Source organism: Hyla sarda, chromosome 6, assembly GCF_029499605.1.
Source record: "Hyla sarda isolate aHylSar1 chromosome 6, aHylSar1.hap1, whole genome shotgun sequence".
In the NCBI taxonomy this organism is placed as follows: Eukaryota; Metazoa; Chordata; class Amphibia; order Anura; family Hylidae; genus Hyla; species Hyla sarda.
The window spans coordinates 124740897-124761344 of NC_079194.1; the positions used below are offsets into that span (position 1 = coordinate 124740897).

At 43.6% G+C, this 20448-nt stretch overlaps 1 protein-coding gene across 7 annotated transcripts in view; it reads right to left on the reverse strand.

Moving 5' to 3' along the window:
• The window catches only part of GRIP2 (glutamate receptor interacting protein 2), a 528084-nt gene that overhangs the window by 19724 nt on the left and 487912 nt on the right, over positions 1 to 20448 (reverse strand). For all 7 annotated transcript variants that reach the window (XM_056524926.1, XM_056524923.1, XM_056524925.1 and 4 more), the window contains 7 exons: positions 18068 to 18212; positions 16825 to 16964; positions 16378 to 16557; positions 8549 to 8702; positions 5258 to 5378; positions 4673 to 4882; positions 3759 to 3905 (listed from right to left, as the gene is read on the reverse strand). In XM_056524926.1, coding sequence (XP_056380901.1) covers positions 3759 to 3905; positions 4673 to 4882; positions 5258 to 5378; positions 8549 to 8702; positions 16378 to 16557; positions 16825 to 16964; positions 18068 to 18212 — 1097 coding nt within the window. The remainder of the gene's footprint in view (positions 1 to 3758; positions 3906 to 4672; positions 4883 to 5257; positions 5379 to 8548; positions 8703 to 16377; positions 16558 to 16824; positions 16965 to 18067; positions 18213 to 20448) is intronic.

The following is a 20448-nucleotide window of genomic DNA, read 5'->3' on the forward strand; positions in this document are numbered from 1 at the left end:
GAGGTGGTAGCATGAGGAGACCATAGAGCAGCCCAATGACAGAGCCTGGAGGTGGCAGCAGCAGCATGAGGGCCATGCCAACTCTGAGGAACCCACTGACTGGTGACCCACTTGACCACACACCCCTACTCTGCTGCAAACTCTGCCTGCGCCTGATGAATTTAGGCCTCTGCCACTCCTCTGTGCACGTCCTGGCATACTCATATCGTATATGAGGGGAATAAAATACACTTCACTACACTTAAAACAGAATTTGTCTAGAACAGCAGCAGGTGCGTACTATTGGCTGTCCTTTCACAGTATCTAGGCCCTTGACAAGTACAAAATAGTACACTACTTAGATGTAGGTCTGTGGTATACACTTATGAGGGCAGAAAAATGCGCTACAGTACACTTAAAAAAAAGTATCTCAGTACACCACCAGTCGGTGAGTACTTTTGCCTGGACTTTCACAGTATCTAGGCCCTTGACAGATTAACAGGTTTAAAATAGTACACTACTTAGATGTAGGTATGTGGTAAGCACTTATGAGGGCAGAAAAATGCGCTACAGTACCCTTAAAAAAACTTAATTTTGTAAAACACCAGTAGTACACAACAGTGCTGCAGCCATAAAAAGCTGTGTACTAAACACAAAATTTCACTCTGTCAAAGACTATCAGGAATGGACTGCTGTGTATTATACCGTCTACAGGCTAGTATAACCAGCAGATGATTGTTTGTGGAACAAAGACACTGAATTGCACTGAAAAATTATTCCTGCCTCCTCTGCTAAGGTTTAGGAAGTTGAGGCAGCTTGTAGAAATGTATGAGGCAACACAGAGCTATCTGCCCCTCTCTGTAATACTATGCGGAAGAAAGTGACTGGGAGGTTAATGCCTGTAGTTGCAGTAAAAATCCTTTTCAGTGAAAAAAACAATGCTTTCCATCCACGAGAATGCCGATGTGACTAAGAGGATGTTAAACGTTGCTGGACTGCACTTTTCTCTTCTGTAACACACACAGGCTGTCCGTCCTATCTCTCTGCAGTGTAATGAATGAAGTGGTTAGCCGCAATATGGCTACCAATTATATAGGGCTGTAACATCAAAGGGGTGACTGGCTGCTCATAGGCTGCATCCTGCATGTGATTCAGGGTCATACCGCCTACTTCTCTAACCACCTTGCCTTCCCAGCATCCCTTGCCCCATGTACTGACATGTGGATCCGCCATTTTAGATGCCCTGGAGCCTGCACCGCAGTAAATGGAGTTTAATGAAGCCATTCGAACAATAGAATCGCGGCCATATTCACATTCGCTGGGAATTGAATATTTCCTGAAATTCATAACGGATTCGGGTTCCTCAGCTTCGATTCGCTCATCTCTAACCCCCTTCATACTTTTTCTAGCATAGATATGATTATCATGAGCATTGCCTATCTAGATGGATCTACAACCACAGCTATTGGGGAGCTGGCATAGACTGACCACTCTCCCGCTGTTTCATCACTGCTAGAATGGTTTCAAAACCAAGTGACTTTGTGTGAAGGGCTACTACTCACCTAATTGGTCATACAGAGTTCCTCAGTTACTTTCAGTTTCTGAAAGTGGCTTTTAAGGAATATTTTACTCTAAACACAACCAAAGATGTTAATCTCACTACTCTCTGGCTCACAAGGTTGTAATAATAGGATCCTTTGTCCAATTGGGAGCGACTCTGAAAAGAAGCAGGGCTTGTGTATTACAAGTCTTTCAATAAAATTGTAGCTTTGGAAGCCATCTTGAAAGTGTCATTCTTTCCCTCTACTAATGCACAACTCAACTTACAACATTTTTACCTTTGAAAATGACTCCTTTACGATTACAAGACTTAAAAAAAAAATCCAAACTCAGGTTTTTCCACCTTGAGTGAACCCACTTTTGTTATCCTGAGACCGCAAACAACGCACTCCATTCCTTAAACACCCATTTACCCAGGCCCTGATCATCTTTACAAGAGGGATAGCTAATGCATTTAATGACTATTACGCTAGCTTATGTAATTTGGCCCTTCTACAGTACAAGGATCACAAGAAGCTATAAATAACTAGCTCCCTTCCTATTCCCTGCCCACTTACCAAGACTTTCTTTTGTCCATTGTGGCAAGGAATGCAACTAGTAACTAACCCACCTATGGGTGTCCACAAGGACTTATGTGGAAAGTTAGCATGACTACTGATAAATTTCCATCTAATGCACGCACCATCATTGCGCACATTGTTATGACTACCAAGCTACTCATAATTCAGAAGTGGAAGTTTCCTCCATTTACACAGCTGACAGAAGTCCTATAGTATCTCGATATATGTGGATATGAGTGGTCATATGCACTTGCGCACTTCCACCATCAGAAGTTTCTTATTCACTGGGATTTCTGGCTCCACAGCACTCATTATGCAGCACACTGAGGTTACTAAGTACTAGGATATATCCAACTCCTCCATGTATGTCACCTTCAACCTTATCTTCCTACTTCTTAACTTCGAAAGATCAAGTTGACCGTTGTTTCCCCTTGTACCCAATTATCTTTTCCCTCCCCATCCCCTCTCTCCTTCCCCTTTCGCATAGGGATCTGCAAGAATATTTCTTCATAATATTTCTTAATTTTTTTTCTTTTGTAATTTTGTATTATTCCTCTTTGATTTATCATATGGCTATTAAGATATTTTCTTGGTAAACAAGGACATTCCCAGTTACGCTCTATTCAAAAATTGCAGACTTGTAGCTTACTAAGACTTTTACTTTCTGTGATGCCATAACCGGGATTATAATTACCCACTTTGATCTCCATGCAAGATAAATTGCCACCTATGTATATTTTGCTTTTATTGTAGTAATGTTTTGTACCTTTGTACTCTAACCTAATACTGCATTTTATATTTTCTCGTTATATTTTCTTTACAATAATGGACATAACTCTTATTTTTGTATCCACAGACACATATGAGGGTTTGTTTTTTGCAAGATCAATTCTACTTTACAATGACCTCCTTCAATTTACCATACAATGCACAGCAAAAAAAAATATATTTTTTTTTAAAAAAGGGACAATTTTGCAACTTCTGTTCTTACCCCCCTGTTTTTGCAGTGCACTTTACAGTAAAACTAACATATTTTCATTATTCTGTATGTCAATATGATTACAACAGTACCCATATTTATGTAGGTTATGTACTACTTTTAAAAATAGTCAAAATAAGTATGCTTAAAATCTCCCTATTAAGACCCCTATTACTTATTTATTTTTTCTGTCAATGGAACTGTCGAGGGTTATTTTTTTTGTGTCATAATCAATAGGTTTTATTGGTACCATTTTGGTTTAGATGGGACTTTTTTATTTTTTTTATTGATTTATTTCAAATTCAGGTTTGACCAAAACTCTGCAATTCTGGCTTTTTTTTTATTTATACTATTTACTATACAAAATCAATAATGGTTATGTTTTTATACTTCAGACAATTTAAACTTCATTTTAATTTTAAAAAGGAGTAATTTTTAGGGGTTATTTTTCTTTTCATTATATATACACAATTTTAATATTTACTTTACCAAGGGAACCAAACGGCGTTCATCATGAAGCGGTTGTGTTTTTTTTTTTTTTTTACATAAAATTTTTATAAAATTTGATACATGTATTATATGGTGTATTATATGTTGACAGAGGAGATCCCTTTATATCATATAATCTCTCTGATATAAAATGATCTCTTATCTGGTGCATGATCAAAATCGATATTGACCTGCAGGATCCTGTCATATGGCTGAAGACCGCTCCTGTCTGCTGGACCCCCAGGACGGATCATATTGACATAAACACCTTTCTCCAAAAGCCCATCAGAGACGCTGAACCCAAAATCATCTGTCTCCAAGTCTTTCATCACAGTGACCTGCAAGGGCAGATGGGCACAGTTTATTAGCAAATGTTCAGTCCGAATTATGGCAATATTAGTAAATGCACAAGGCAGGAGAGGGTGTTATTTTCTCATAACATGACAGAGGTACCACTCAAGAATGTGTTTTTATGACCCCTACATACCACAACAGATTCTGCCTCAGATTGGTCCGAGGAGCTGAGATATGGACTTCTGTATAGGAGCTGAGATATGGTCTTCACACTGGAGAGCTGCTAATATGTCCTACAAGAACCTTGCATACAGCAGAATAAATCTCCACTTTCTGTACCACTGTCATATGGCTTGGATATCCTGCATTCACACAACGATTCTGGGAGATGTGAAAACCGGGCTCTTCTGTATCCCAGCCGGACCTGGCCTGCATCTCATTCATTTGAATGAGCCGACTGGAGTCAGATAGTGACTCCGGTCAGCTAATTTTTGCCTCGTATCCGGTTTTGTGACTGGACTGAAAACCATAGTATACCACGATTTTCAGTCCGGTCACAAAACTGGATAAGGGGCAAAAATGAGAAAACTGAAGTCACTATCTGACTCCGGTGTGCTCATTTAAATAAATGAGATGCGGGCAAGGTCTGGCTGGGATACGGGAGCACCCAGTTTTCACATCTCCAGCCGGAAGCGGTCACCATATTAAAGAATCATGGTGTGAATGCACCCTAATACTGATAAAATCCCAGTGACAAGTTATTATAAAGTAAAGTAAGAACAAATTCAGCTGTTTGGTGCTGTCGGGTCACCTTCAGTAGTTCTGCAGCAGACATGTCTTGACCCTCGTCTTTCAGGATTTTGGTGTCCTGGTTATGCTTGTTCTCTTTTTTAGGGCTGTTTTTAGAGTGGTGGGAACCTCCTTTCCGAAGCAGGAAGCGGCTACTTTGATTGGAGTTTTCTAGAAGCAGTTTGCTGCCTTCAAGACCAATACTTTGCACACTGCCGGTCATGATGGAAGCCTAAAATGGATAGCAAATCACTGGATGACTTTCCTAAAGGCATATGAATCTGTAAAAAGCTTTCAGTACTGCAGCATTAAAACATATTAACAAACCAACATGTTCAAATATTACTTCTCTTATTATGATATATTTATTATCTAGTCACATCCATATCTAAACTCAAAATTCTACTGGCTGCCACTTCACACACCCCTTACCAAGTGAAGTGCACTGTTTGTTTCATATGTTTGAATACTAAATAGTGCCAGGTGAAAGCACTACACCTCCCTTGATACACCATAGCAAAATATCCTCTGTGCAGACTGTAAACCAGCAGGAGGCAGCCGCCATATGTTCCAAAGCCTGAGCGCTAACAATTACAGCAACAATTACCTCAATCTCCCTGAGGAGTTCTGACTGTCCACATGTTTCTAGGTCTTCCAAAGCTTCTCCGAACACTCGCCAGAAACTATCATCATGCTCATTCTCCAGGCCATTGGGCTGGCTGGGGTATCTGTTGAACCAAACATGGTGAGTCTTCAGGAGCATCTTCTGAGCACCATTGGGGCTCATACTCTCAAGTCTTCTGATACAAGTGTACAAATCATGAGTGCACATTGTGAGGTCCCACTCATCCTGACCACACAATGCACTCACCAGGTCATTCTCCAACAGAAGGAACAGCAAAGGGGGAGATGAGGCAGGAAGCTGGTGGTGAGGAGGACATGCAGGTGGACATAGACAAGTGGAGACAATGGAGCTGACAATATGGGGTAAGGGGTGAAAAACCAAAATAGCAAAACAGGAGGCCCCATGGTTGTTAGTACACAGGAGAAAGGATGATGGGTTCAGAGTTGAGACATAGAACACCTGGGAAAAGAGAGAGAAAAACACAGAGAGGAGAACAGAGACGAGGTGAGAAAATGATGACAGGAGATGAACCTCCAAATATCTGTGGGGTAATTACAGCATCAAACAAAATACAATCATGTATAACAGGGGTAGCCATGATGGTGAATGGGGGAAGGGAGGTTAGTAGGACCCTAAATTCAGATACATTGTCCACAACTGTACATTTTCAAGTGTATTTTTTGTAGAATGACAAAGTACTACAGCTTTCTAATAGACTGTGTTTCAAATCTGCATCATTTTAAAAATCTTTGCTTGTTGTCAAATATTCTAGAATCTGACAACCAGCACAGAGCCAATAATGTTCACAGCTGAAGGTTTCTTATATCTGTTTCCCATCTAGAGAATCCTCTTTGAGCTAAACAGCCTGGGCCCTAGACTCATACATGTTACCTGCACTGATACATTGTATAAAATTATCAGGACAGGCAAGAGATGTGTGCTGCTAATAAATATAACTTACAGATGAATGACTGGATACACCTGAAGCAGAACCTCAGCTGAGGGCTTTTTGCCCTTGCAGTGAATAATAATACAGTAGTCCCAGTTTAATGACAGCATACAGATCTTGAAACAAAAAATAATTACACAGATTTTTCTTTACGTAAAACAAGGCACCCCAATGATAAACTAATGGTTGCTCATACTTCCCATCTCTGTAGTTCTGTGCATGAATCAGCAAGTTCAGGAGGAACACTGTTAAGTCCCTTCAAAATCTATAATAGCAGAGCTCCAGAACTACTGTGATATTTACATGGCCAATGGGTAAAACGGTGCAGGGACAGTGTACCCCTGCATAACAAACCAGAATATTATATGGACTCGCCTAATACTCACTTCTAAGGGGTGACTGATGAGAAAGTAAAGGGTCGCCTATACCAGTCCTTCCTGCATACAGCAACACAGATCTCTGCTTTCTGAACCAAAGTTGTCTGACTTAAAGGAGAAGTCTCGTGCTCAGTTGTTGCTAAAAAAAAAAACTTATCCTCTATCTGCAGATCGCAGGGAGTCCAACCGCTGGGGCCCCCACGATCGTCTGAACGGTGCCCCGACTCTCTCCCAAAATGACGCGTCATGACCCCTGCCCGAAGTGGAGGATGCCAAGTCCCCTCCATATATTCTCTATGGGAGAGCCGAAGATTGCAGAACAGCTCTCCCATAGAGATATATGGTGGGGGTTGTGACACGCAGCTTTGGGGAAGAACCAAGGCTCCATACAGACGATCGCGGGGGACCCTAGCAGTTGGCCCCCCGCATTCTAAAACGTATCCCGTATCCTGCGGATAGGGGGTAAGTTTTTTGTGACATTGAGACTTGCCCTTTAAGGGACAGGGATACTAAGAAAGAGTGCATTCACATGATGATTTTGCCATACTGTTTTGCAGTTTTTTTTTTTTTTTTTTTTTTGCAAAACTGACAAAACTGAATGCAAACGTGTACTCTGAAATGAAACTACATAAGGTTATAAGTCATATGCGATTTGAATTTAGAGGTCCGGTTGCATCAGTATTTTTTTGCTTAAAGAGTACATGTCACCAGATAAAACTTTTAATATAGTGTACCTTGTGTAATTAGCAGACACTTTCCCTTTCACTTGCTTTTAAAATTATCAACATAAATATGTTTAAAATGTAATATAAAAAATGGCCACTAGGTGGCTCTGTTCCCTGCCACAATTAATATAGTGAGTTTGGTCTCCTCCTAGCCTGGCAGGAGACCAAACTCAGGAAGTGCTTCACTGCACTGAGCTTGATTGTCAGCTGCAAAAAATGTGAGCAAGAATAAAGGTAAGATACACAGCTTTTTAAAGCTCTGAAATTTCTTTTAAGGGCAGGTGGGGTGTTAGGAGTAGTTAGGGAACATAGCCTGAGGTAGTTTATTTGGTGACAGGTACTTTTTAACACTTTAGTGAAATAAAGTTCCAATTGTTTTATTGAAATTCCAAGGAAAGTAGGTGTGGTTTGCCATGTACGATGTAAGAAAAAAACATATTCCTAAAAACTGTATGTCACTGTAGAGACATTCAGTTTTTCATTGACTTCATAAAAAAATGTATAAGGTTTATATACATTTTTTAAACAGGACACAAAACCGTAGTAGACTGCAGTTTTGTGTACGGTAAAAAAATATACATAACCGTACATGACTAAAAACTTAGACAACCGGACGCATCTTGTTGCATACGTTTTTGCATGGGAGGTCTATGTATATGGTTTTCCATATGGTTGTATACGGTTTTCCTATACAAAACAGTATTTGGGAACTGTATAGTAAAATCGTGATGTGAATGAACTCATAGATGGTGGTGCTATTAGTGGTTGTCACCAACTTCTGTACGACTTTGTTCACACAGTGGGAAATAATAGCAAAAAAAAATACACATGTATTTCAAGGCAGAAACACTCCTGAAGTACATGTCTCTTACATTTGTATTCTAAAGTTGTTTTTTCATGTACAAGCTTTTTTTAAACTCATCTTATATGTATATTTTTTTCTTTTAGAATGCAGCCTAATACAATATGCAATGTCTACACATAAAAAAACATCCTTTCTACGCGTGTAAATATTAAACATGCAAGAAAAAAGGCAGTAATTGTGTATTTTCCCATTCAATTCAACGTAATTCAATGGCTAATGCTAACAGACATAAATTTAAAGCATAATTTGAGAGTTTTACACTTCATAATACACCTGCACATACACAGTTTGAACAAAGCCTAATCATTGTAGGAGTACAGATCAGTTTGTCATCTCCCTATTCATCCAGCCACATACCGAGCTGGCTTGTCCCACTCCTCCTCATTGAAACTGCCATCCAGGAAGGGATAACTCTTCCTGTGTTCAACCGGTGGAGTATTCATCTTCTGCCGGCTTGTTCTCCACTCGTGAGGATGTAGTGAAATTCCCACAGCCTGATGCATATAGTTACCTGGAGTAAGCAAGTGGACAGGTTAGGTCAAGGCCTAAGGTATTGGGGCCTAGTTCCAGAAAGGGCAAAGGAAGCATTGAATTACTGTCATAGATGCAGACTCTACGAAACATGGGGAGGGGTTCCAGCAAGGGTTGGATATATCGCCTCTTCCTAATAAGTGGCATACATCTTAAAATAATAAACAATTAATTAAGGATATCTCAGCATCTTGGACCCAGAGGTAACACTGCCCATACACACAGGATACCAAACCCGCCATTCTGTTATGTAACAGGAGGCACTGGAGGAAAGTTTTTTTTGCATAGTTTGATTTCGGCATGCTCAATCCTTTATGCCTATAAAAGATGAGTCCTGCCGGAAGTTTCACTCTCCCAACTGAGCTAATCCAAGTGTTCTTGTGTACGTGGGAGTCAGAGGAGCTGTCAGATAAATACATTTAAAGTCTATGGGCAGGGGGGGCGTGGCTTGGCGGTTGAGATGAGCGGTCGCACGCTGTGAGTGCTCCCGCTTAGAACCTGCATTTAACTTATCCTGAGGTGAATCCTGGAGTCCCTGACCCCACAGACTCGGCTGAGGACCCGCATTATGGCCTCTAAACAAGACCCGACGAGAAACAGGGATCGACCGGCCGTGGAAAAGCTCCGGGACTATGCCCGCGCTGTCAGGCAAGATGGCGCCGCTCAGGCCGGGGCGCGTGCTCTACTAGCGGCTGAGGAGGAAGGAGAGGCTCCACATCGTGAAGAGGGAGCAGATTCTACTGACCTTACCCTCCGGGAGGTGAGCGATACCCTCCTGATGGCGATCCAGACATGCCGCACTTCTCTCACCGGTAAGCTTGAAGAGGTCAGGGTGGACGTGGGCCTTCTACGGCAGGACTTTCAGACCCTGAGGGAGCGGGTGACGGAGACTGAGACGCGCATCTCCACCTTGGAAGACACGGTACAGCCTCTACCCTCTTCACTCCGCGAGGTCCGGGAGCAGCTGGATCTGGCCCGTCAGAAGAATGATGACCTCGAGAACCGGCTGCGCCGGAATAACATTAGAGTGATCGGTCTTCCTGAGCGGGCGGAGGGTCAGAACCCGGGGGCCTATGTGGAATCCTGGATCAAAGAGCTTTTTCCGGATGCCCCATTCTCAGCTGCTTACGCCGTGGAGAGAGCACACCGAGTACCATCTAAGCCTCCGGTCCCTGGTGCACCTCCTCGTCCTCTATTGGCGAGGTTTCTCAACTGCAATGATCGGGACTTGATCCTCCGCTCTGCCCGGCGGCTGCCGGAGATCATAGTGCAGAACGCAAAGGTGTCCATTTTCCCGGACTTCTCCTCTGATCTTCAACGCAAGAGGGCCTCGTTTACTTCTATCAAGGCGCGGCTGAGAGAGAGAGGGGTACCATATTCCATGGCGTACCCTGCCCGGTTGAGAATCGTGGATGGTGACCGGGCGATTTTCTTCACTTCCCCGCAGGATGCGGATGACTGGCTACGGCGCCAACGTTGATCCGGATCCTGTAGGTGACCCCGAATTACGTGGGGAGATGGAGATGCTGGTACAGGACCTCCTGCCGTCTCCCTCTCCTTACCTCTACCCCCCTGTATGGCCCCGGTCTCCTGGACCCCTCTGCGGAGCTCAAGGTACTGTGCTTCCTCTTCCCCCCTCCCCGGGTGCCTAGTCTCCCCAGACCCTCCACTCTCCCCATGCACCTAGTGCCTCCCTGATGATCCCAGGCCTTACCTCTCCCTTCCCTCGCCCCCATCCTGCTGCTTACTTTGGACTGCTGTGTGCCCTGATTCAGGACTGATCCTCCGGGACTGCATGAGGGCCCTACCCTGACCCTCTGAAGGGGTACACTCTGTCCCTCTCCAGTCTACCTTCCACGTCACCCTGTCCCTTTTTCCTGGGTTGGTCCATTTTTTTTTTTTTTTTTTTTTTGCATTTTTTTTTTCTCCCCCCCCCTTTTTTTATTATTTTTTACTTTTTGAGTCACGGACTTGGAGGACGTCGGCCGCAGGACTACCAGTATGCGATCTTTCTCAGGTCTCCTTCCCCCCTCCCTGATGTGCCTTTTTCTCCCTCCCCCTTCCCATTCTCCCTTCCTAACCAGCAGCCCCCCCCCCCCCCCCATTTTAGTGCCTTAGTCCTTTTGTTCCTCGCCTACCTTGACTGTCCCTTGCTGTGTGACTCCTGTTTGCTGGGGTTATTTAAATTTTTTTTTTTTGGTTTTTTTCTTAATTTTTAATTTTTCCATTTGTGGGGGGGTCGGGGTGACGGGTGGACAATCTCTTGAGGAGGGGATGGGATTTACTGTTGATCATATGAGTTTCTCCTGTTCTATTTCCTCTCTCTCTCTCCTGCTTCCCCTATCCCTCTCTCCTTCGTAGGACCCTCCCTCCACTCCCTGTTCTTCCCCCTCCCGTCCTCCCTCTCTCTCTCCTTCCTCTCTCCCTCCTCTCTCCTTCCCTTTCTCTCCCTCCTTTTCCCCTTCCCCCCCCCCCCCCTAGTTTTTTTTCTTTTTCTTTTCTTTTCTTTCTTCCTGTATTCTCCTCCACTTCTTCTCTCGGGTCCCAGTTGGACTACTATTCTCCTACTGATTGTTGAACATACTCAGGGTTCTCCACTGTTAGAATGTATGAGCAGGTTCTCCCCACTAGATGGAGCTGTTGCTCCACTGATGCTTATGCAACACTGGTATAAATATGTTTACTGTTTGATTTATTTACTGTTCCCCTACTTAGTTTGGGGTTTTATTTTGCCTCCAAGATACCTACCCGCGAGGTCGCCTATTAGTAGGGTTTTGTGTCTAGCCACTTCAGTACTATGGTCTATATATGGTCCCGCGCATCCCTGTCAGTATTTCTCACCCCGGCGGGGGCATGTATGTCTTCTCTGTCTTTACCTCTCCCCCTGCTGTTTTATGTGTTGTCTCTTCTTATGGCTGATATTAAGATAATGTCATGGAATGTTAGAGGAGCACGCACCCCGCGCAAGCGCACTATGATATTCTCCCATATTAGGAAGTATCAGCCTCATATTGTGGCACTGCAGGAGACACATCTTACTCCAGATAGAGCTGGTCAGTTTTCTAAACCCTGGGTCCAATGGTCCTTGCACTCCTATCACACATCCTTCTCAAGGGGGGTTTCCCTACTAGTTAGTCGGAGAGTGAGGTGGGACCCGGTTACAGTACGTAAGGATTCACAGGGTCGTTTTATCTTTGTATACGCATTTTTAAATAATGTGCCTTTTGTCTTCTTATTCATATACAACCCCCCTCCCGCCTCTATGGATATACTCCATAAGGCGGTTACATTCGCAGCCAGTTATCCCTCTGCCCGTGTCCTCTGTATGGGGGACTTCAACATGGTACCGAATCCGTCCCTAGATCGTCATAGCCCCAGGGGGATCCCGGCGGGAGTTGGGGGTGGCCCTTTATCGCTGTTTCTGGAGGAGGTTGGATGGGTGGACATTTTTAGGGCCAGGTACCCTCAGGCTAGGCAATACTCTTGTCACACTCTGGGCAGAAATGCGCTGTCCAGGATTGACCTTGCATGTGGCAGCCCGCTCCTTCTTCCCCAGGTTTCTGCGGTTTCCTATGAACCGCAGGCTATATCAGACCATTCCCCCCTAATGCTTGATGTCTCCATGGTAGATCCTGGTTCACCGCGGAGGTGGAAAATCCACCCTTTCTGGCTGGAACAGATAGGCCCCTGCGACCGTATTCCGGACCAGCTTCGAGTCTTTCTTGAGGCTAATTCCCCTGGGAGTTCCCCTACCCTGGTATGGGAGACACTGAAAGCGTATTTGAGGGGGTGTTTGCGCTCCACTATCTCCTTTCTCAAAAAGTCAGCGTCTAGGCGGGAGGAGGAGCTGGCTGGACGATGTGCGGAGCTGGAGGCCCGATACGTTGCGGACTCATCCGAGGCTAATAAGGTTGAATGGCTGTGTGCGGGGCGGCAATATATGTTGCACCTCTCAGAGAAGGCCAATAGAAAGCTGTTTTTCACAAAACAATTCTTCTTTGAACATGGCAATCAATCTAGTAAGCTGTTAGCACATATAGTCAGGCAGAACTCTTCTGCCCCTGCGATTCTTAAGATAGTGGCCTCGGATGGGTCCGAGCTGTTGGGGGTTGCAGACATTGCGCGTTGCTTTGCCACATACTATTCTAATCTTTATTCTTCACAGGTGCAATATGGTGCTGAGGAGCTGGACACCTACCTGGACGGTATTGACTTTCCGGTACTATCGGATAGTGATCGGATGATGTTGGAGGCCCCCCTCTCCTTACTGGAGATACAGGATGCTATGGGGGACATGACTAAGGGTAAATCTCCGGGCCCTGATGGCCTTCCACTGGAGATTTACTTGCGGTATTCCGACATGCTCCTTCCTTCCCTGCTTGCAATGTTTGAACGGGCATTTGAGGATGGTATTCTACCAGCCTCTATGTATGAGGCAACCATAGTTGTCCTCCTAAAACCTGATAAAAATCCTGTGGAGTGCGGTTCTTACAGACCCATTTCACTGCTGAATCTGGATTATAAGGTGCTTACGAAAGTTTTAGCTAACCGATTGAATAAGGTAATCCTATCCATAATTCACCCAGATCAATCCGGCTTTATGCCTGGCAAATCCACATCCGATAACATCCGTAGGGTGCAGGCGGCTGTCCAGGTGGGTAACGCTCTGGGGGGAGATTGGGCTTTGGCGTCGCTGGACGCCGCCAAGGCCTTTGATTCCGTGGAATGGGGTTATTTGCAGGCTACCCTTGTTAAATTTGGTTTTGGTCCTAACTTTAGAAAATGGGTGTCCCTCCTGTACAGATGCCCGCAGGCCCAGATCCTGGTGAATGGTGTGTGTTCCTCCCCATTTGCTCTCGGCCGGGGCACACGTCAGGGGTGTCCCTTGTCCCCGCTTCTGTTTGCGGTGGCAGTGGAGCCCCTCGCCCTCCGCATTCGGCAGGATCCTGGCTTCCGAGGTATGTCTACGGGGGGCCGGGAGGAGCGCATAGGCCTCTATGCCGATGATATGGTGTTATTCCTCTCTGACCCTACATTGATGCTACCTTATGTCATGACACTCATGGACCGATTTGGGTATTTTTCTGGTCTACTTATCAACTGGACTAAGTCTGCAGTGATGCCGCTTCAGTCTAGGGATTGGCCCCCGGTAATGAATGGCCTCCCGGTGGTTTCCTCATTTAAGTATTTGGGGGTGCACATTCACAGAGATCCTTTGCTTGACCTGTCCGCCAACATACTCACTCTACTTCCTTATGTTAAAGCGAAGTTCCGGGTGTGGACCACGCTCCCATTGTCGGTCGCTGGCCGAATCAATCTTATTAAACTCATTGTCTTACCTAAGTGCCTTTATGCGCTGGAGCATGCCTCAGTGCCTGTACCTAGACACTTCTTTGATTCTCTTCACTCCCTTCTTTCACCATTTATTTGGGGCCCCAATAGACCTAAAATTCGGCTAACCACGTTACAACGCCCCAAGCTGGCGGCGGGAATGTCACTCCCTGATTTTTATTTATATTATTTGGCCGGTCAACTTCGGTATATCAGGCACTGGATCTCTGGGGATGTGGTGCCGGACTCCGAACAGTCCCTGGCTAGGTCTGTCCCGATGATGTCCCTTAGGATGCTGCTAGATAGTCCTGTCCTGGGTGGTAGAGCTTATCTCCAACTTCATAAGCTGGCTATAAAGGTGTGGCGGGCTGTTAAGGGGATATATGGATATACTGACATCGCTGAGGATACCCCTCTATGGCATAATCCTCAACTTCCTCAAGTGAACGATGCTCTGGACCCAGTCTTCTGGCAGAACGCGGGGGTGCTCACCTTGGGGCATGTTTATCGTGACAATGTGCTCTGTTCATTTGATCAGTTGCAATCCGGTCATACTCTTCCCAGAAACAGTTTTTTTAAATACCTCCAGCTCCGACACGCCCTGAATGCCCAGTTCCCCATCGGGAGCCCATTGATATCGGCGTTTCCCCTCATCGGGGTTCTGAAGTCACAGGGTCCCAGGGGGCTGGTGTCCATCCTGTACACGCACCTTATTCAGGCCAAGAACTCCCGCACTCCAGTACCGGCGGTCCGGCATTGGGAATCCCATATCCCTAATTTGACTAAGGATGTATGGGAGGACATTTTTTCCTCCCACATGTTGGTGTCCCCGGCGGCGAATAATAAATTGATCCAATTGAACATTATACACTATAGTTATATCACTCCTTTAAGGCTCAATAGAATGGGTCGTTCAGACTCCGATGCTTGTCATCGTTGTAGCGCTGCCAGGGCAGACTTTTGGCATTTGATTTGGGCCTGCCCATATATCGCAGCTTTCTGGCATGCAGTGCTCACTTTTTTAGCTACTCTAGCCCAACCTTCCCTATCTCTTGATCCTTTGATCTGCCTTTTTGGTATCTTAGATGAAGAGATATGGACACATCACGTACGTACGTTTTTGCGGGAAACTCTGTTCTTGGCCAGGAAGGCTATTGCTCTTAAATGGATGGACCCCGGCTCTCCTACCCTGACTCAATGGAAGGCTATGGTGAATGCTACATTGCCTTTCTCACACATAGTGTACAAAAATAGGAAGTGCCCGGGTAAATTTTATTCAGTGTGGGGTGGTTGGTGTTCCTCTCCCTTGACTCAATGCTCGTATTCTGTGACTCCCTCTGGGACAGTGTAAGATACATTGATGCTATGCTTGCTCTCTGTGGTATCTACTAACCTTCGGTTCTCTTTCTGTGTACGTTTGTCGATTCTCTTTCTACCTCTTTGGATGCGTGGGTGCCTTTCGGGATTATTTATCATGGGTTATTTGATGGTACCGCTAACTAGTGATAGTATTGGTGCTCCTCGCGGGATGGTATACGATTGCTAATTTTGGCGACTGTTCGCCTTCATGTTCTATATTGTTTTCAGTCTCCCTACCTCAGTTGGGTAGTGTTTTATGACTTCGACGTTTACCATGTGATGTAACCTGGAGTATCCTGTCGCTTACATTCTGTAAATTGATGTATGGTCTCATGACCCTTTTCTATGTACTGTGGATATGCTTCATGTTCACTTTAATGGGCCTGTGGTCTACAGTTATTTACTTTTCAATAAAACGAATTTAAAAAAAAAAAAAAAAGTCTATGGGCAGCTTTAGCGATTATGTGGCCAGTGAAAGTTTGGAAAATCCTGAAGCAAAAGTATGTGACCCTCCCCTTTGATGTTCAGAGATCCTAATAAAGCATATGGATTGGGAGTGACTTGATTTAAAGAAGTTTTCTGGGACTTTTTAATTAATGGCCGTAAATATCTGATTGTGAGGGCTGACAACCGCCATCTCTGGCCAATGAGATCTTCAGCACAGCCGATGTGTCTGAATGTACACTGTACACTGTAAATTGAGCCAGAAGCCTCGGCTCTAACCATTGTGTAGTGACCGTGGTGGGTTACTGCAGCCAAGCTCCCATTGAGGTTAATGGGAGCAGAGTTGCATTATCCTAACATGGCCAACTACACAATGAACGTAGCAAAGTGTTCCAGTTACATTCACAGTTTCCATCAATGGCACAGTAGCAGTCTGCCCCCCACCAACCAGATATTTCTGGCCTTTCCAAAGCAAAAGACATCAATTGAAAATTCCCAGAAAACACCTTTAAATTTCTTACCATGGCTTCCATATCCTGTATCAATGCCAGACCCATCCCAAGATTCCAGAGCACTATCCACACTGGGAATAGTAGTAGAATACATCTCAGATAGCTTGCTGGTCTTCTGAGAGTCGGTAAGGTCGTCTTCAGGGTCACTTCCTTCATTTAAACCATCAGAGAGCTTCTGAGAATGTGTCCCTGAAAACCAAAACCAAGAGTAAGTGACTCCAACCAGGCAAATTGCATAAAATCTTGGAGTTCTACATGCAGGAAAATTACATAGTCTTCAGTCCAGTTATGTTTTGATTTCCCTCCTTGTCCATTATCCACCTCCACTTCCCATCTCCTTTACAGTCTCCACTTGCCACCCCCCCCCCTCCCCCTCATCTTCTGTGGCTCCCTTAAAAGTTTGGCTCCAACAGCTGCTACCCTGATAGTCTCACCCTTGTAGAGGAGCCCACTCACTCTCTGCTTGCTTCTTTATCTTGAGGGTCACAGTCTCTCCAGCCATCTGCAGCAAGTGAATGGCCTCGCTCAGTGGTTTTCCCTTTAGACTCACACTGTTAATAGCCAAAATCCGATCTCCAATATGAATTGCTCCAGTTCTGCAAAAAGACATGAAAAACCATTGCAGCAAAGGGTAGTGCTGCAGAGGGGCTAGCAAAAAATATCAGCTGCAATAAAGAGAGACTTATCTGCTTCCTTTAAACCAGTAACAGTAAGGCCTGGTGCACAAACTTTTTTAATGCAGATTCTAATATGGGGGTTGCATCAGAATCCATCTAAAAGCCATGTGGTTTTGTCGTTTTCAGTGAGAACTATGCTGTGGGTCACACAGTACTACAGTGTGGATTTTTTTTTACGTGGATTTCAAATGACATGTCACTTATTTGTTGAGGGATCCATGGGGAATTTGCATCAGATAGCCTGGATGCAGGGTAACCCCAGCAAACTAAGCAAATCTCTATACATCAGCTCTGTAAAATGCACAGCAGAAATCTGAAGGTATGCCTATGAATTTTTGGATGGAAAAATCCTTAGTTTGAATATACCCGAAAGCAGAGGTTCCCAAACTGTGTGCATGGCGCCATGAATGGCTTTCAAGGGTGTCACAGCCACAAGGGGATTGCAGGAAGAAGGGATTCTGAGCATTTATAAACTGCAACCAAGCACTGTTAACAGTGTTCATTCAGCGGACCCTTGAGTGACTTTCCAGTGAAAGCAGAGCCATGTGGTGGCCTGCTAGGAGAGAAGAAAAGTTGCTGGGAGGATGGAATGTAGAGCGACAGAGTGGAGCTTTTTTTTTTTTTTTTTTACGGGAAACAAAAGACCTAAATTTACAGGGGGTTTAATGCTACAGGGGGCTCAGAGGTGGCCCCAACTACTATTTGGGGGCACAGTGTAAGGCTAACCAATATATAGGTGGTGAGGTGGACCTCGCAACTATGTGGGCACAGATTTGGGCCTAACTACTATGTGGAGGTTCAGAGATGTGTGCTTCAAGTGTTAGGTAGGCATATGCTGGGATTTACTGAGCCTTGGAAAAATCCTGATACATTAAATGAGTCATTGACCAAAAAAGTTTGGGAACCACAGCCCTAAAGGTTTGAGTTCTCTAGTGGTCAAAAGTAGTATTGCAGGCTATTTTATAACTCTTTCCTCTTTTGAACCTGGCGTATCACACATCGTGATTTTTACAATAACCCACCTTTCAGCCAGCCCTCTCTTTGTGAGGCCAGAAATAACAATAGGATCAAAGGGTTCTTCAGTCCCCGATATCGTTATACCCAAAGGCCCACCATATCTTTTCAGCTCCACTGTATAAATGATCGCTCCTGTCGTTTCCTGCTCGTCTGCAAAATAAGTTACTGTATCAATACATTTTAGCTCATAATGAAATGTTTTAGGTAAATTAAAAGTTAAAGGAGATATCTCATGCGTCAGGGTATAAAGCAAACATGCTTTATACGGAAAAAGAAGGATCAAATAAAAATATCAACAGGGTTGATCCTATGAGGTGGACATTAAAAAACACCTCAAAAAGAGTACATTTGTAGGTAATTTATGTTGTGCAATAGTAAAACCCACTACTAACGGTTAGATAAAATATAACAATAATTTATTATGTTCACAATATTAAAACAGTTGAAATTATTGACACAAAACAATATAATTATATCTAAGTATGCAATATTCAGATTTGGCCACAAGATGACTCTATACTAAGTACCTTATCAACTAAACAACACTAGAGGGCAGTAGAGTCACCCTGAATACGGCAGGAAATATATATATAACTTCAATCAATTGCACCCAAGGAGACAATAGCAATTTTATGAATACAACTATTTGCTCTGCACAGATTATAACCAATTTTAGATATCAGGTAATATAGTATCCCCAAATTACCTGGCTTGATATTAAAGGGGTATTCCAGGAAAAAACTTTTTTATATATATCAACTGGCTCCAGAAAGTTAAACAGATTTGTAAATTACTTCTATTAAAAAATCTTAATCCTTTCAGTACTTATGAGCTTCTGAAGTTAAGGTTGTTATTTTCTGTCTAAATCCTCTCTGATGACACGTGTCTCGGGAAACGCCCAGTTTAGGAGAGGTTTGCTATGGGGATTTGCTTCTAAACTGGGCGTTTCCCTAGACAGGTGTCATCAGAGAGGATTTAGACAGAAAATAACCTTAACTTCAGAAGCTCATAAGTACTGAAAGGATTAAGATTTTTTGATAGAAGTAATTTACAAACTGTTAAATTTACTGGAGCCAGTTGATATATAAAAAAAAGTTTTTTTTTCCTGGATAACCCCTTTAACTCCCCAGAATATGGATTCTAGGGCAAAGATTTTCCTCTGAGTCAATTTAGTTACAATAGTCAGTAAGATGCATTTTTACCAAATATTACTATATATATGACTTAACAACTCTAACAGTACTCCTCCGCAGGGCACGACTAAATTTCAAGCCAGTTAATTTATTAATATTTCGGATAATGAAATCCATGAGATCCATCTCCCCCTCACATGGGCACAGCTTTTTAACTTATTCCTTATCTGAGTTATCCACCCATAACAAATATGATGTCATTTGGTGGGTGTGCCCATGTAGAGTGGGACCTAGTTATTCCTAGGTTAACCATAGATGGCAGTCTAGGATAAGAAACAGATTCTACAACTAGCTATAATAACTACAATTGGGATATACATATATAATTTGACTATATTATTTATACAATGGTTTATTTCATTGTCCAATTAGATTATATCATTTACACAGATTCATTTCCCAGTCATCTTAAATAGATGACTGGAAATTTTCTAAAATGATGTATCAAAATAAAAAAATTGTATCCACATGTGTTTTTAATCTACATGGACAATATCTTATTGGATGCTATTATAAGAAATGATATGAAATATATGGTACTATCAGTTGTATATAGACAACACTCTGCTAATCATTTTAATATTACATTGATTACAGCCTAATTTTACTGGTATTTTGGAAAGCATGTAAATGCTGACAAACTTGTTTTGCCATCTAAAGTTCAGAGACCATAGGATAAGTATTGTTTCAGCTCAAACATGTACTTTAAATAACATTTTAAAATACACACAGATGAGCTTGTTAAACAATAGTGGCTTATTTGTAAGCTCTTATATTGGGTCTGCAGACATCTAGACTAGAATTTTCCACAGTTCTTATTTTGCTGGTAAAACAAGCTTTATTGTCTGTCTACCTTGAAACAGAGAGCAACAAGATGAAGTCAGCACGAGACAGAAAATTCTGGCCTCAGAGCCATATTCCATAAGCAAGATAAAATTATTTATATTTATACTACTTGTGTATATGCCTGACACATGGATAAAAATGTATCCCCTATCCGCAGGATAGATCGTGGAGGGGTCCGAGTGCTGGGTCCCCCCTGGAGTGGCGCGTCATGACCGCTGCCCAAAGCAGGGGCCGCCACGCACCCAGGGCCGGCCTTTGGGGTGTGCGAGCTGTGCGGCTGCACAGGGCGCCATAGCAACAGGGGCGCCCGACACAGCTCACAGTGTAACAGGCCCGGTGTGAGGTGA